The 15,607-nt window shown below is 54.0% G+C and overlaps 1 protein-coding gene across 1 annotated transcript in view; it reads right to left on the reverse strand.

Moving 5' to 3' along the window:
• The window catches only part of RSPO4 (R-spondin 4), a 35,226-nt gene extending 20,493 nt beyond the window's left edge, over nucleotides 1-14,733 (reverse strand). Inside the window, exon 1 of the mRNA XM_045445039.1 lies at nucleotides 14,167-14,733. Within this exon, the coding sequence (XP_045300995.1) occupies nucleotides 14,167-14,644 (478 nt within the window). The 5' untranslated portion in view covers nucleotides 14,645-14,733. The remainder of the gene's footprint in view (nucleotides 1-14,166) is intronic.
• Between the last annotated feature and the right edge of the window lie 874 nt (nucleotides 14,734-15,607).

The raw sequence follows: 15,607 nt of genomic DNA on the forward strand, positions 1-15,607 counted from the left end.
CTCCCCGCTCCCAGTGTTACGTACAGTGCTGGGTACGCCGGGCGCTCTGTAAAGGTTTGTTGAATGAATGAAGGAACGGGACTTGCTGCTCCCAAGCTTGTGACAAAGGGTGGAAACCGTCTGAGTCCTCCCCTCCCCTGCCGCTGTGTTCTAAAGAGAGCTGCCTCGTGGGTATGCGACTGGGACCTGACACCCCCTCCAGGGCTTAGTGAGAGGGGGGACAGGTATCTTGGCATCTCCTCCCCCCCCACCCTCTCTGCCGCCACCGCCTCCCCAACCTCTTTCTGAAGAGAATCCAAGAAGGGTTGTCCCGCACTTCCCCACCTCCCTCGACCCAGCTGGGGTGGCAAGGGAACCACTCACAGTTTGGAGGGCGCCTGAGGATCGTGGAAATGGCGTTTCATCCCCTGATGGAACACACACTTACGGACCATCCTCATTTCTACCGGGAAGGAGGGGAGTGCCGAAGGGGCCAGCGCAGGCCCGGGGAAGACCGCACTGCCACCGTTGGGCCAGTTGTCTGCCTAAGCGACTGACGGAGGCAGGTGAGCTTGATCCAAGCTCTGGATTCCCAACCCAAAGAGCCAAGAGGCTGTGGGGGCGCCACGGGGTGGTGAGGGAGGTAGGAAAATCAGGAGAACAAGAGCCCATGCTCCTCCCCCCGATAAATCACACCCTGCCACAGTTATGACATCTGTCCCGTGGCGGGGGCATGAAGCGGGGCATAGGAACATTCAGACCTGACCCCCTGCCCCTCTGCTCGCTGGTGATGAGGCCCCAAGTTTGCTCAGTGCTGAGCGTTATGAGGCTACATCAGCACCAGAGACCGAAGAGACCGTAGAGACCACTGTCCCTGTCCCTACCCCCTGTATTCTGCCCCCCAACATGCAGAGGGGGAGGGAGGGAGAGGGCACGGCACATCTCCCCACAGGGCAGGTCAATGGACTCAGGAGCCAAGTCAGGGAGGGGGAAGAAGAAAATTAGACCTATGTTTTTAAAATGTAGCACCGGGCTGGGTTTTTTAATACCAGAAAGCTTTGAGATCTGCCCAGATAATTCGGGACTGGGTTTTAGAGATACAACAGAGAACTAGAGAGAGAGAAAGCACATGCCATATTTGCAACCCTCTGTCACATGTTCAGTCTGATCATTAAGCCACTTACACACAGAGGAGGCCAAGGATCATCATTCTTAATATACAAAGAACTCCTAGAAATCGATAAGAAAAACAGGAACAACTAAAGTGGGCAAACAGGCAAAGATATTACCAGTAACTCAAAGGAGAAAGACAAATGAGCCAGAAACCGCATGGAGAGCTACCTTACCTCACTAATACTTAAAAAAATTTTTTTTAATGTTTTTATTTATTTATTTATTTATTTTATTTTTTTTTTTTTAATTTTTTTTTCAACGTTTATTTATTTTTGGGACAGAGAGAGACAGAGCATGAACGGGGGAGGGGCAGAGAGAGAGGGAGACACAGAATTGGAAACAGGCTCCAGGTTCTGAGCCATCAGCCCAGCGCCTGACGCGGGGCTCGAACTCACGGACCGCGAGATCGTGACCTGGCTGAAGTCGGACGCTTAACCGACTGCGCCACCCAGGCGCCCCTGTTTTTATTTATTTTTGAAGGAGAGGGAGAGACAGAGCATGAGTGGGGGAGGAGCAGAGAGAGAGAGGGAGACGCAGAATCCAAGGTAGGCTCCAGGCTCTGAGCTGTCGGCACAGAGCCCGACGCAGGGCTCGAACCCACAAACCGTGAGATCGTGACCTGAGCCGAAGCCGGACGCTCAACCGACTGAGCCACCCAGGGGCCCCAACTACTTTTCAAAATGAAGATTAAAACAAGAAGGAAATATTATTTGTGACCTACAGGATACGGAAACTGTATAAGATTGAAGTCACCCACACCTCTCTTTCGAGGAGGGGGTTTGGGCACGGTCTATTAAAGTTTCAAGGGTGTAGCATGAGAGCAGTAACCTCATTGTACAGATCGCACCCTGAGGCCCGGAGAGAGGCAGGCACCTTCAGAGTCACCTGCTTGGTCACCAGAGGGCAGGGCTGGAATCCTGATTACGGGACAGGTACCTTTGGCTAGTCGGCCACAGAGCCTCTGGCCACCTGGTCCACTCCGTCTGGCCTTGTATATGGTCTGGTCCTCGGCACCTGACCTGGGAGGCTAGGCCCAGGCTACTCACTGCTGCCCCGGGGGCTGAGGATGGCTGGGGCCTTGCTGGTGTAGGTGACACTCCTTCCCCAGGGTATACGAGGCTCCGGGCTGAATCCTAGCTTTGCCACCTTGGCCAGGGAAGGGGTCCTTTGACCCTCGGGGCCTCAGTGTCTCATCTGCAATACAGAATGATGCTCTCCAAGGGTTGCCTGGAGGGTAAAGGCAGGTGATAGCCTGCAAAGCACCTGGCTGAGAGCCCGCCTACATGCCCAGCACTCATTAAATGGGAGCCAAACATATCCTTACGCTCTGTCCTGGGTTTAGCTGACAATCCCGGGCACAGTGAAAAAGAGGTCTTTGGAGCCCCAGCCTGGGTTCCAATCCAGGCTCTATGAGGGCTGTGCGAATCTGGGTAACCGACTTCCCCCATCTGGGTCCTATTTTCCTCTTCTGTAAAATGGGTACCCATCTCCTAAGGATGTGAGTGGTGCACACAAAGCACCCGGCACGCAGTAGGTGCTCAATAAACCGTACGATGCCAGGGGGGAGGAACTGAACGGAAGAGGGCAAACCGGCCCAGCACGTGGTGGGGGGTGGCAGAATGTCCCCAGAAATGGGGCCATCGACGGCCTCGGCTCTGACTCTCTCGTGGCCCCGAGGCACTGTCTCCACTAAACTGCAACCCAGGCGGTCTGAGGAACCTGGGCTTGCACAGGCCTGAAAATCTGACATCCCCAGTCAGTGGGCCTCAGTCTGCTCATCTGCAAAATGGGAACCATACTCCTTCTTGCCCAGTTAAAACCAGAACTAAGGTCTGGAACCAGGAAGGGCAGCGGAGCCAGGGGACGGCGGTCACTGTGAGCTCTGGCAGGCCCTTGAAGGGACCGGGACTACCAAGCGGGCAGAAGCCGGCTCATGGTGGCTGAATCTCTGCAGCAGGCAGGGACCCGTGCCACCCTGGTCCTTGTGGCAGATCACTTCAAGGCCACTATGGCTCTACAAGCTGGGGCTACACGTTCCCCATTTTCATGGAGGAGAACGCTGAGGCTCAGAGAGATGAAGTGTTGCCCCACGAACTCACGGCAAGGATGCAACCCAGAGTCTCAGCCCCTAACTGCTGGGGGCATGCTTCCCTGGTGACTCCTGCCCCGTGGCTCTCCAAAAGCAGAGGACAGCCCTTGAAAACCATATGTCTGTCAGGGCCCAAGGTCAGCCCAAGAGGGGCCCTGAGCTGTTTGTGAGGACAGACAGGAGGAGATTTATTCCAGGCAGAAGAGAGGACCTGCCTTAAAGTCAGCTTTGCATACAAATGTCCTGAGTGTTTGTATTCTTTTTCCTCCTGTTGTTGGTGGTGGTTTTGGGTGTTGATGCTAGACAATAAGATGATCCATAAACTGTAGCCCTTTAGCCAAAACAGCCCTAAGAAAATGCCTGCCTCAGGTTGGGGCTGCTCAGCCCCGTGGGGAGGATTCTGACACCCCTCGGGATGCCCTTCAAGCCAACTTCACTGTCACCTCTCCTACTCGCACACTAAGACCCACTCTGGTGGGCCTTACACCTCCATCAGTCTGGGGCCCCCAAGGACAGGGTCTGGCTACCAGCAAGTGCCAGCTGGAATGCAGTGACCGAGGGGACATTCAGGGACGAGGGTGAACTGAGAAGCATCCCCTGCATTTGAGAATTCCAATAGTGTGCTGGGGAGGGGCCGAGGCCCGCATGTTGTCATGGAAGGCATGGGTCACGGAAGGGTGGCCCGCTTGAGGGATGGAGAGCCGAGGGCTCACACCCTTCTAATGAGACTTTCTTATAAGGACATTTTCTTTTCTTTTCTTTTCTTTTCTTTTCTTTTCTTTTCTTTTCTTTTCTTTTCTCCTCCTCTTCTCTTCTCTTCTCTTCTTTTCTTTTCTTTTCTTTTCTCTCTTTCTCTTTCTCTCTCTCTCTTTCTTTTTTTTTTAGATTTTCTTTTTAAATAACCTATGCCCAACGTGGGGCTCGAACTCACAACCCCGAGATCAAGAATCGCACATTGAGCCAGCCAGGTGCCCCTTATAAGGACATTTTCTAAGATTAAAAAGCCCAGACCAGAAGGCAGAAGACAACCCCCTTCCCCAAAAAGCTCGTGGGCTTTGACCACATGAACAGTATCATGGATAATGATTTCTAAACTCCAAAGGACATACAAAGTTAGCAGATGGGTGTCGGACTGATGAAAGATATTTTCAATGTCAAAACCAACATGGGGTCAATATACAGGTAACACCGTGAGTCCTACAAACTGATGAAAAATATTCAGGAAACGCAATAAAAAAGCGGACCAAATAAAAATAAAATAAAAATTGGGGCGCCTGGGTGGCTCAGTCGGTTAAGCGTCCGACTTCAGCTCAGGTCACGATCTCACAGTCCGTGAATTTGAACCCCGCGTCAGGCTCTGGGCTGATGGCTCAGAGCCTGGAGCCTGCTTCCAATTCTGTGTATCCCTCTCTCTCTGCCTCTCTCCCGTTCATGCTCTGTTTCTCTCTGTCTCAAAAATAAACAAAAATGTTTAAAAAAATAAATAAATAAAAATAAAAATAAAACAAAAATTGAAAAACAAAACAAAATAAAATAAAAAGCCAAGAGGAATGAAATAAGAGGAAATAAGAGGAATGAAAATCAAATACAAATACTTAAAATTGACAGAAATAGAAAATAAGTCGCATTTTTAAACTAAAACAATAAGATAAAAATAACTAAGAAAAACAAAATGTAAAAGCAAAATTTAAAATGCACTTTTAACGTAAGCGTAAATACATCAAAATTCTGTTAATTAAAAGGAAACACTGCAATTAATAATGGTGAAAACTTTATTTTTTTTTTCTCTTCCCTGGAGTAATTAGTGAAAAATTTAAAAATAAAATTAAACTGTTTACGTGGGATAAAAGAGAACAAAGTTTAAAGAAGTGAAACAAATGTAAGAGTAAAATAAAAAAACCAGCAATTTGTAACAATTTAAAAAAGAAAGCAAGAAAAATAAAATGGAAAACAAGGGCAGGATTTTGCACGGCTGGTGCGGATAATGTGCTATGAATTAGGGAGCCCGATGGACTCAGATGCCTGCCAGAAGGGAGGGACGGGGGCAGGAGGAAGGAAAAGCATGTCCAAAAGACAGCATCTGACTGGGTTTTTCCAGCCTGCGTTGGGTACAGGGTAGGACGTCAGGCCCCGCGACGGCCTCATCCACAAATAGCCATCACACCATTTACACATTTATAACGTGCCAGCACCACGCACACACACGCACACATCCTTCCAGCCTCACTGCCGTCCTCTGGAGTCGGATTTCATAGAGGAGTAAACAGAGGCTCAGAGACGGTAGTCACTGTGCGACAGTCACACAGCACTTAGGACCACCATCTCCTTTGAATCTGGGCTCCTCCAAGTGACCTTCTTTTGACAAGTCAGGTCTCCTGAGGACTTTCAAACGCAGGCCGGGGCGTGTCTGACACCAGGCTGGACAGCTCTGGACTCTGGAAAGTCCACAGTTACTTGATCTGGAAAGAGCCAACCCCTCCCGGTGCATGACGGGTGTCACCATTTATTGAGCACCTACTATCTCCCAGGTGGGTTGCATGCATAATGTTAATCCTTAAGACAACCGTATGATGTAGACGCTATCAGTGTCCCCATTGTACTGATACACGACACTGAGACTGGGAGTGGAATATTTTCACCCAAGCAAGGCAGTAGCAGAGGTGGGAGCTGAGCCCATGAATGTCCAGCCCCAATCCCATCCTCCCTGCCTGGTGCTGGAAGTCTTAAGAGCACCCCCTATTTGCTAGGAATGCCCTACTTTGCAAGTTAGCCAACAGACGCGCAGAAGGGAGAGGTGAACTGCCCAAGGTCACTTAGCCAGTGAGTGGCAGAGCCCATGGCCTTCGTGACAGCCTGTTGGCCACCCGCTGCTCATCTGGGACTTGCTGGGGACAGCTGTGCCTGCCTGCCAACACCAGAGCATGCTCCTGAAGGGCAGTCGTGACCTTCCTTCTCTGCGTGTCTCAGCCCCGGCGGATGTGGGCACCGCTGTTGGACTTCAGGGAAAGTGGAGGCTTCTGGCGAAAGGGAGTGGTTTTCCCCATGCGGTCTGGGTCCCCCCGGCTTGGGAATGCCTTTCTTTTGAGCTGGTGAGACAGAACCCCCACCACGGTGGCGCACTGGAGCCTCCACCACGGATGGCAGAGTGGGGGCTCTATGAATCACACGGCATGACTCCAAGAAATCATCCCGGGGCAGGAGGGGGTGGCCCGGCCCGAAGCCGCTGTGCCCAAGACGAGTTTGTCAGCGGTGGGAACCAGACCATTCCCTGTGGGACCCGGCGGGGGCGGGGGGGGGGATCCCCGAGGTTGGGGCCGAGGGCGTGTGTCTGAATAGCACCGCCTGCTGCACGGGGCCAAGATAGGAGGTTCCGGCCCCTGGGGACCTGGAGACACATCCCAGCTTCTCCCCATCCTGGCTCTGTGCCCTTGGCAAGTCAACTGTCCTCTCTGAGCTTGGAGGGCCTCCTCTGTAGAATAATAGAATCAAACCGCCTCACAGGCTATTGTGTGGCTGAACTGGGAGAAGGCCTGGCGGGCTGGTTATGCACCCAAGCTTTGGAATTAATTGGGTTTCAATCCTGGTTTTGCCAAACTTACTTTGCCAAGCTACTGGACTGAAGCATATGAAATTGCTAATGTGGGGCCGGTTTTGACCTATAAAAATGGCAATTGCATACACTCTATGAAATGCCCCTCTCTCTTCAGTTTCCTCCTTTGCCAAATATGGACAAGAGTCCTCACAGCAAACGTGGGAGGCCGAGAAATGACTGAGCTCGGGCTCTGGGACCGGGCAGGATTTGAGCCTCGGCTGTGTGGCCTTGGGTAAGTTACTTGACCTCTCTGTGCCTCAGTTTTCTCATCTGTAGAACAGGGATCATAACGGAGCCCACCTCATGTAGGTATATTAAGAAAACTTAATGAGTTCATATACATAAAGTACTTAGAACAGTGCCTGGTCTTGTTAAATCAAATAAAATAATACAGGTAACAGCACCTGGCATTGAGTTAATGCTTGAACGTAAAACCAGATCAAAAACAGACTTTTCGAAACCTTTGATGTCAGCAGAAGTTAAGTATTTTTCTTTTTAGTTTATTTATTTATTTATTTATTTTTAAATTTTGTATTTATTTATTTATTTATTTTAATTTTTTTTTTTTTAACATTTATGCAGTTTTGAGAGACAGAGAGAAACAGAGCATGAGCAGGCAAGGGGCAGAAGGAGGGGGACACAGAATCTGAAGCAGGTTCCGGGCTCTGAGCTGTCAGCACAGAGCCTGACGCGGGGCTCGAACTCACGAACTGCGAGATCGTGACCTGAGCCGAAGTCAGACGCTCAACTGACTGAGCCACCCAGGTGCCCCTTATTTATTTATTTTGAGAGGTGGGGGGTGGGGCAGAGACAGAGAGAGAGAGAGAGAGAGAGAGAGAGAATCCCAAGCAGGCTCTGTGCGGTCCATCAACACAGAGCCCGACGCGGGCCTCGAACTCATGCACCTGAGCAGAAACCAAGCGTCAGACACTTCACCGACTTAGCCACCCAGGCGCCCTGAGAGTTAAGTATTTTTAAAGAAAAAAATACATATATATGTTTTTAGGAACCTGTATGTGTGTGGAAATATAGGTGAGAAGCGTGATCCTGGGTGTTTACTGAGCCTGGGGCCGCTCTGTGTACTGACGGCGTCCGTGGCCTGAGGTTCTAAGGGAAGGTCCGGCCTTGAAGCAGGGATGGCTCTCAGTCCTGCCCAGGTCTCGGCCGGCTCCCTCGGATGGAACAACACAGCCAAGCCACGGACCTATGTGGCACACAGGTAACTCCAGGGGCCCATATGAGGCTCCCCCGGTCCTGGGCTGGCCCCTCGTTATTAAGAAGCCTCCACCAACAGCCTTGGCGCGCTTGACTCCACTCCTCATCTGACGTTTACCCGAGACCTGGGAGAAAGGCACAGAAGACCCAGCCCAGCCAAGCCACCCAGGGAAACTGAGGCTCTCAGAGGCCCTACGCCAGGACCTTCAGGCTCCGGAACAGGCTGCCTTCCTCTGCCTCTCCACAGCCTCCCTCCCCTCCTCCCCAGTCTCGACCCCCAGCTGGGTGACCGTGGGTGACGTGCTGCCCTTCCACCCCCAGCTGGGTGACCGTGGGTGACGTGCTGCCCTGATTGAGCCTCCGTATTTGCCCAGGTATCGGTCTCAGAGGTCTCAGTCGGCCTTTTCGGCCCCAGCATGCCATCATTCTATCACCCTTCTCCAGAAGTCCAGAGAGAGAAGGCAAGCGGAATTCTCTGCCAACTGTAAAGTGCCGTGTGGACAAGAGGATGGTTACTGGCATGGGATGGGTTTTCCAGAGAAGTCTGTCGTAGCCCGGATTTGCTCCGGTGGGTCTGGAGTCTGGAAGACCCAGGCCACACATGCATATCCTCTGTGACCTTGGACAAACCCTCCCTGAAGCAGCCTTCCTCTTCTATAAGGGCAGAGGGTGCAACCACATCCACCTGGCAGGGTCAGCGAGAAAGGCCCACGCAGTATCTGGCACCCACTGGCTGCTCAGGGGTGTCTGACACAGGAGGAAATTCAGGGCCCTGACCGATCATTCCACCTTCTGAGACTAAAAGCCACAGGCCTTGGGAAGGACGCAGCCACCGGGTTCAGGGCCATACGACCTGCAAAATGTGTCAGGGGCGGTTGCTGCCCATTGAGGCGATTTGGTGTCGCATTTGTAGCTCCGCAGCCAGACTCCCTGGGTGCACCTGCTATGTGACCCCCCCCGCACCGGGCATTAGTGTCCCCATCTGTGCCGTAAGGATCCTCCTAGAACCCATCTCGGAGAGACTGATGGGGACCCCACTGGGCTCAGCTGACCCAGCAGCCTCCACACTTCCTCAACAATGGTAAACATGACAGCTGTATATCCGTTCATGCACAGCACGCAGAGTACACACGCTAGTACAAACACACACACTCTCGCACGTAACCCACATCTATGGGCACACGAGCAAGTGCACTCACCTACTCAGACACACGTTCGCGTGTACATGTAGCCTGAAATGCACTTCCCAAAATAATATTTAATTTTAACCCTCGCAACACATTCTGGTATTTTCTAAGGTTAGCGAACTATAGCCTGTGGGCCAAAGCTGGCCCTCAGCCTGTTTTTGCACGGCCTGTGAGCTAAGAATGGTTTACTACAACAACAACAACAACAAAGGACAGTAGGTGAGAGGTCAAGTGTGGCCAGCAAAGCCTAAAATATTTACTCTCCGGCCCTCTACATTCTATACCGTTCTGTTCTGGTCCCTCGCTGTACCGTTCAAAAATGCTGGCTGTACTTAATAAATGGATCTCCCTGATCCGCTCCTGACTTGTAAATCTCAGTTTGAAAACTTTGGATTAAAGCAAGCGTCCGTTTTCCCACTAGATGGAAAAATGGATGGATAAACGGTTAAGTCCCACCCGTGACAAGGCTCCTCTCGGAGACCTCCACCTTGCAAGCCATCAACAGACCCCATTTGTACTTCTGGGCACAAGCTTTGGAGCCCCCAAACCGTGGGTCCGCATCCCACATGTTGGGAGTTCCTGGGCAGGTCACTGCCCCTTTGTGAGCCTCAGTTCCTTTGTCTGGGAAATGGGTAGAACACCAGGCAGTGACACGGTGAGGGTTCCCTGTGTGTGGAGCTCCTGGCGCATGGCCGGCCCTCGCTAAGTGGCCTCAGGGCTCTCCTTTGGTGAATGGGTGGTAGCTAGGCGGTTTCCATCCCTGGAGAGGGAGGTGGATCCCCCCCAAGGGTGGGGGAGCCCGCGAGATGAAAGCAGCATCTCCTATGAGCCCAGTGTGGGCTCCAGAACTGGCTGCGGAGGGAGAGGGCATGTGAGTGGAGCCAAACTTATTGAGTACTTACTATGTGCCAAGCATCCTGATTTCCTGGCCTCAACCAACCAGCCATATTTTTATGAAGACACCCAGACCCAAAGGGGCCAAAATGACTTGTCTTAAGCAGGACTCTGCCAATACGCAGCGCCTTCCCGACCCCTCCAGGTACGGTTAGCAGCCCTCTCCCCGTCCTTTAGCAACTCGTTCCCCTTCCAGAGTCGCCCCTGACATGCATCTTTACCTGGCATCACCCGGATGCCAGCATTTAGCGGGGGGGGATGCACCTTGTTCTGGGTCCAGCCCTGGCCCAGCCCTGGAGACAAGAAACCTGGGTCCTTCCCCGTCCCTGCCACTGCCCCAGGCACCTGCTTGCCGGGTCTCAGCATCTCTGCTATGCACAGGGGATAGTGCTGTCTGCCTGGCTGTCCACGCAGGGCTCTGCAATTTACAGAGAACGAGTACGATCACCCCCCACCCCCCGATGTCAGCCCTGTCACAGTCTTTTGACAGATGAAGAAAAAGGCTCACAGCAGGGACAAGGGCAGAGGTGAGGTTCAACCCACGTGAGATGCCCTTACCCCAAGTCCAGAGAGCATCCCACCTGGCTGTAGAATGGGAGGGGGGAAGGAGGAGAATCTTTATGAGGCGCCTACTGTTTGCTTCCGGACACCTTCCCTCTGGGACTGCGGTGAATCTTTCCAACTGCCAAAGAGGTAGGTATAACTGTTCCCGTTTCACAGATGTGGAATCATAGATTGGAGAAGGCATGGTAGGGTAGGAGAGGGCTCAGGATTTGAACCCAGGGCTATCTGAATTCCAGAGCTGAATTCCCCGAATTCCCTCTGCCCCTGGCTGCCTCGGGTCTAGAAGGATCTTAAAATCACCCTGCAAACGTGGGGGAAACTCTCACCTCCACCAGGCCCCCTCCCCAGCAAGCCTTGGACATCAGGGAAGTCAGTCACAGCCTGTCTTCTCCTCATTGCCTAAATGAAGCTCCATATCGCGGTTGGGGGGGGGGGTGCAGACCAGAGCCCCCTCACACTCCCTGACTGTCCCATTGCCAGGACACCCCAGCATGTTTCCAGAGAAATGTTTCCATCTGGTTCTGATTCATTTACACTTAATTCATCAACATGTTGTTTTGTAAGAGACACTCGAGATCCAAGAACCTTTCTCAAGCCTTGCCTTTCATTCTTGCTTGTCTTAGAAACAGAAAAATTGGGTTTCATCAAAAAAAAAACCAAAACACCAGTGACGCCAGAGCTGGAGGAAGCAGGGGTGTGCGGGTGTCAGGCCCCGAGGGGGGCTGCTGCTGGGCCTTGCGGAGCAGGCCGGAGGCAGAGGCTAAGGACTCTGGCACGGAGGGGAGGCTGGGGAAGTCAGGGGAGGGACATCCCTCCACCCCGGCAGCTGCTCAAGGGCAGCCCAGGGTCTCTACACCTTGGCATCTCCAAGTTTCCCAACACAGAGCTTGTGGCACTTGTTGAATGAACAAGTGAAGGAACCGATAAATGAAGCACGACCAACACTCAGGTGCCTTCGGGACGCACTCTCCTGCTAAAGTTACAGGAAAATGTCAAAGCGGGTAAGACTCTCAGGGGTGTCCTGTGGAATCTTCCAAGCAGCTATCTGACGAAAAATGGCCTCTGCTGCATAATTAGTTTGGGATCCTGAGGCCTCATCCCACTGCTTCACCATGAATGCTCTGGTAAGTCCTGCAGTCAAGAAATCTGCTAAACTAAGCGTTTCCCAAACCTATTTGGCCAGGATTCCTATGACCCCCTTGCGTAATATGCTACAGGAAAGGTTTTCCTACCCCCCAACCCCCACCCCAGGGCCAGTGGGGAAACTGGGGCTGTAGGCAGGAGTGGGGGAGTCCACGCGCCCAAGGTCACACAGTACAAAGGGGTCCAGAGTGGGACTGAAATCCGTGGCACCCGACTGACAAGTGGAGCCACAAGCCTCTCTCTGGAGATGCTGGATGGGGCATGTTTGTGGCCCCTACGCAAGACATCAACCGCTTCCGGGAGGGGCGCCGAGAGCCCCCTTGACAAACTGGGGCAGCGTCAGGGGTTGCCATGCCCAACGTCCTCACCAAGTGACTGGTGATGGGGAAAGAGATTGGAAGTTTTCTTTTTCTTTATTCTGTGTGTGTGTGTGTGTGTTATGTCTGTCTGTCTCTCTGTCTTTTTCGGACTGTGAAACATCTCAAAGATCTCCTAAACCAGCTCCTCTTCAGATGGGGAAACTGAGGCTCTGAGAGGGAAGACCAACACAGCTCAGGCGACACCCTGTCAGATGGATCGGGATTCGAGCCTGCTTTGCTGCTTACCTGCTGTGCAACCTTGGACGAGTCAGTTTCCCTCTCTGAATCCCCATCCAGATAAAGAGCACCTCCCATAGCCAGGGACATCATGGGCAGGAAATGAAGATGTGTTGCAAATGCCCACTAGGAGCCTGTGTACTTGGCTACTCCCTTCACACACTCCCCAATTCACTCAGTCTTACCCACAGCTGCCTGGTGAGTTAGATACTTCAGATTACTATGCCTCTTTTAAAGAGGAGTCAATGAGGAGAAAGTTTTTCTTTTTCATGTCTTTGGTCTGCTTTAACACTGAGAAAAATCTTAGAGATTTTCTAAAAGAACCTCAGGTGGGTAAACCCAGGCTCGGAGAGGCAAAGTGACTTCCCCGAGGTCACTCAGCTGGTCACTGCGGAAGCTGGGATTTGGACCCGGGCAGGCTGACTCCAGAACCCATGGGATCAACCACTATACAAGGGCCATCCACACAGGACCACGAGGTCCCAAACTTCCCCCGGCTTACCCTGAAGCCCACCCACTTCTCCTCCCCCTGGGTCCCTCCATTCAGTCACACCCGAGATTGGAGCCCTTTGGGCCAGTCTCCCTGCTCCCCCCCAATCCCAATTCCCAGTTCTCCCGTAGTAGCCCGTCTGCTTCCTGCTCCGCTCCAGCAGTCACTGGGTCCAGGCAGGGCTTTTCCCCCAAGTGGATGAGAAGCCCCTAGAGGGCAGACTCTCTTTCTTACTCCCATGTAGCCTTCCTGAGACCTAACACCACAGCTGGGAAGAAAGACACTGGATCTTCCGCTCACCTGCTGTACAACTTAGCAAGGTTACCTAACCTGTCTGAGCCTTGGCTTTATAAAATGGCATGGGTGTTCTCATGAGGAGGCAGAGGGGATTCCCTTAATGAAGGACAGCCTTGGCGCCATGGCGGGCATTCCAAGGTTGGTTCGGACCGGCACCAGCTCAGGAGGAGGCTCGCCTGCTTGCCTTCCTCAGCCCCACCGGCTCTGCCGACCCCCACTCTGCAGGGACGGCCTCAAACCCACCTCCTGAGGACGTTCTGACTCCCGCAGTGAGGATGCAAGGGTCCCCTCTGTGCCCCAGGTACACTTAGAGTCTGAACCTTGGGTTATCTTCCTAGTGTTCCTAGGAGGTCAAGATGGAAAAACCTGGTTGCGGGGGAGGCTCTGGGACTTCTTCCAGGTCATCCCAGAACCAGTGGACTTGAACTCAGGTCTCAGATCTCGAATTCACAAAGCTCATGTCCTTACCAGAGGGGGAGCCCACTGAGAATCACTGCCTTCCCCGAGGTGATGCGAGAGTCAGGGTCAATGCTGGGGCTGAGTCCGCGGCATCTGGACTCCTGGCCCAGGGCTGTATGTCTTCTCCTGGCTCAGCACGGATACCAGGCATGGCTTCTAAGCCCAAAATTCTGTCCCGTAGTCCGGGTATCCTGGGCTTCCTATCTCTGCACAGAGCCACCCTCCTTCTTTTCAGCAATGTTGCCACTATGGGGAGCGGGTCAGTGAGAGAGCCCTACCAGCCCCTTCCTAACTTGGACAGCTTCCTTGGGCCAGCTGGCTCAACAGGTACCCTGGAGCCTCAGTCTCCCCATCTGTAAAGCGGGCCTGACGGCTACGCGGAGGAGTTAGTGGCCCAGGGCGCCGGGCACCATGCAGCTGTCCCAAGGGCCGTCTCCCTGTCGGCCCCGCTGTGGGCGACCTGCCACCCTGCCCGCAGCCCCTGGTACCTTGCTTCTTCCTTCGGTTCGGGGGGATCATGTTCGCGGCGTGGGCGACGAGCAGCAACAGGCAGAGTGGCGCCCGCATCTGGGCAGCCTGGTCGGGGCGGGCGCGCGGGGGGCTCCCCGGGAGGCCCGACGGCTGCTCCGGGCGCGCGGGCGCATCCACGGGGCGCGGGTTCGGTGCCGCCGCCAGGGACGCGCCGTCCGCCCAGGGGCCGGCCGCCAGGTCGAGTGAGGGCGTCGGCGGAGCGCGGACACTGCCCCGGCGGGGAGGAGCCGGCGCGCGGGGCGGCGCGTTAACCCGCTCGGGAGGCGCGCGCGGCGGGGGGCGGGGGTCGCCCGGCGGGGGTCCGGAGGTCGGCGGGTCCCGCAGCCCGCGGTCTGGCGTCGTTCCGCCCCCTGCACTGCCCCTCTCCCCAGCCCCGCCGCCGCCGCCGGCCGGGCAGACACAGGTACAGACGCGCGGCCGCCAAGTGACCCCCATCCTTGTGCTCTCGGCACGTCGCGATCCCCCCACTCCCCGCCTGCCGCCGATTTTCTCTCTTCTCCTTCTCGGTGGCTCCTGTCTCCTGCGCCTGGCCCTTCAGGGCCACTCCTGCACTTCCTCTCTTCTTCTGTCTTTGTCTCACGTCCCCCACCCCCCACCCCCCGCCCCCCAAACTCTGTGGCCTCGTCCCTCGGCCATCTGGTCTGCGCCCCTTCTGCTCTTTCAAGAGAGTCCTGCGTCCCTTCTGGCCACTGACCCTGAATGTTTCCTGCGCGGCCTGCGGGGAGCCCCTAATCTTTGCCTGGAAGTGACCAGCACCTCATAAATTCACTTGTGAAGGGTCTGGGGGACCTGGACTGTGTTTCCTCCAACCTTATCTGCGGGACTGGGAGCAGCGGGTCCTGTTTTAACCCTTGCAGAGCCAGACCCCTCCGCCTACCCAACAGACAGCGCACTCACTCCTGCCCCGCCCACTGAAAACAACCCCCGTGCTATTAATGGTAGCTATCAGTTTCGGGGCCTGTGTGCTTGGGGTTGTGCTTAGCCCTTGACACCTAATATAATCTTCAGAGCAACTCAGTGAGGTTCTGTTCTGATTAGCCCCACTTTACAGGGGAGGAAAGAAGTCAGAGAGGCTGACCGATTTGCCTAAGGCCACACTAGGCAGGTCAGTGCCCTGTCTGGGTCCCTCGCCTGCCCTCTTAGCCACTGCTCAGGACACAGAGGAACTTACCCTTGGACAGCCTCTTGCTGAACAGCTGTCCTTCCTTTTTCCTATGTGTGTGGCTTGTCGCCTCCAGCCCCTTCTCTCCATCCTAGTGAGTCCCCAGTGCAATGAGGACGTTTGAAGGCATGTCAAGAGGAAGGAAATATACAGAGGGAGGTAGCACTGGCCTCGCCATGCTTCTGTGGGGCTCCACAGACACGGGCAGACGGCATCCTGGGATCTTGGCCGGATGT

Source organism: Leopardus geoffroyi, chromosome A3 (genome assembly GCF_018350155.1).
Source record: "Leopardus geoffroyi isolate Oge1 chromosome A3, O.geoffroyi_Oge1_pat1.0, whole genome shotgun sequence".
Taxonomy (NCBI): domain Eukaryota; kingdom Metazoa; phylum Chordata; class Mammalia; order Carnivora; family Felidae; genus Leopardus; species Leopardus geoffroyi.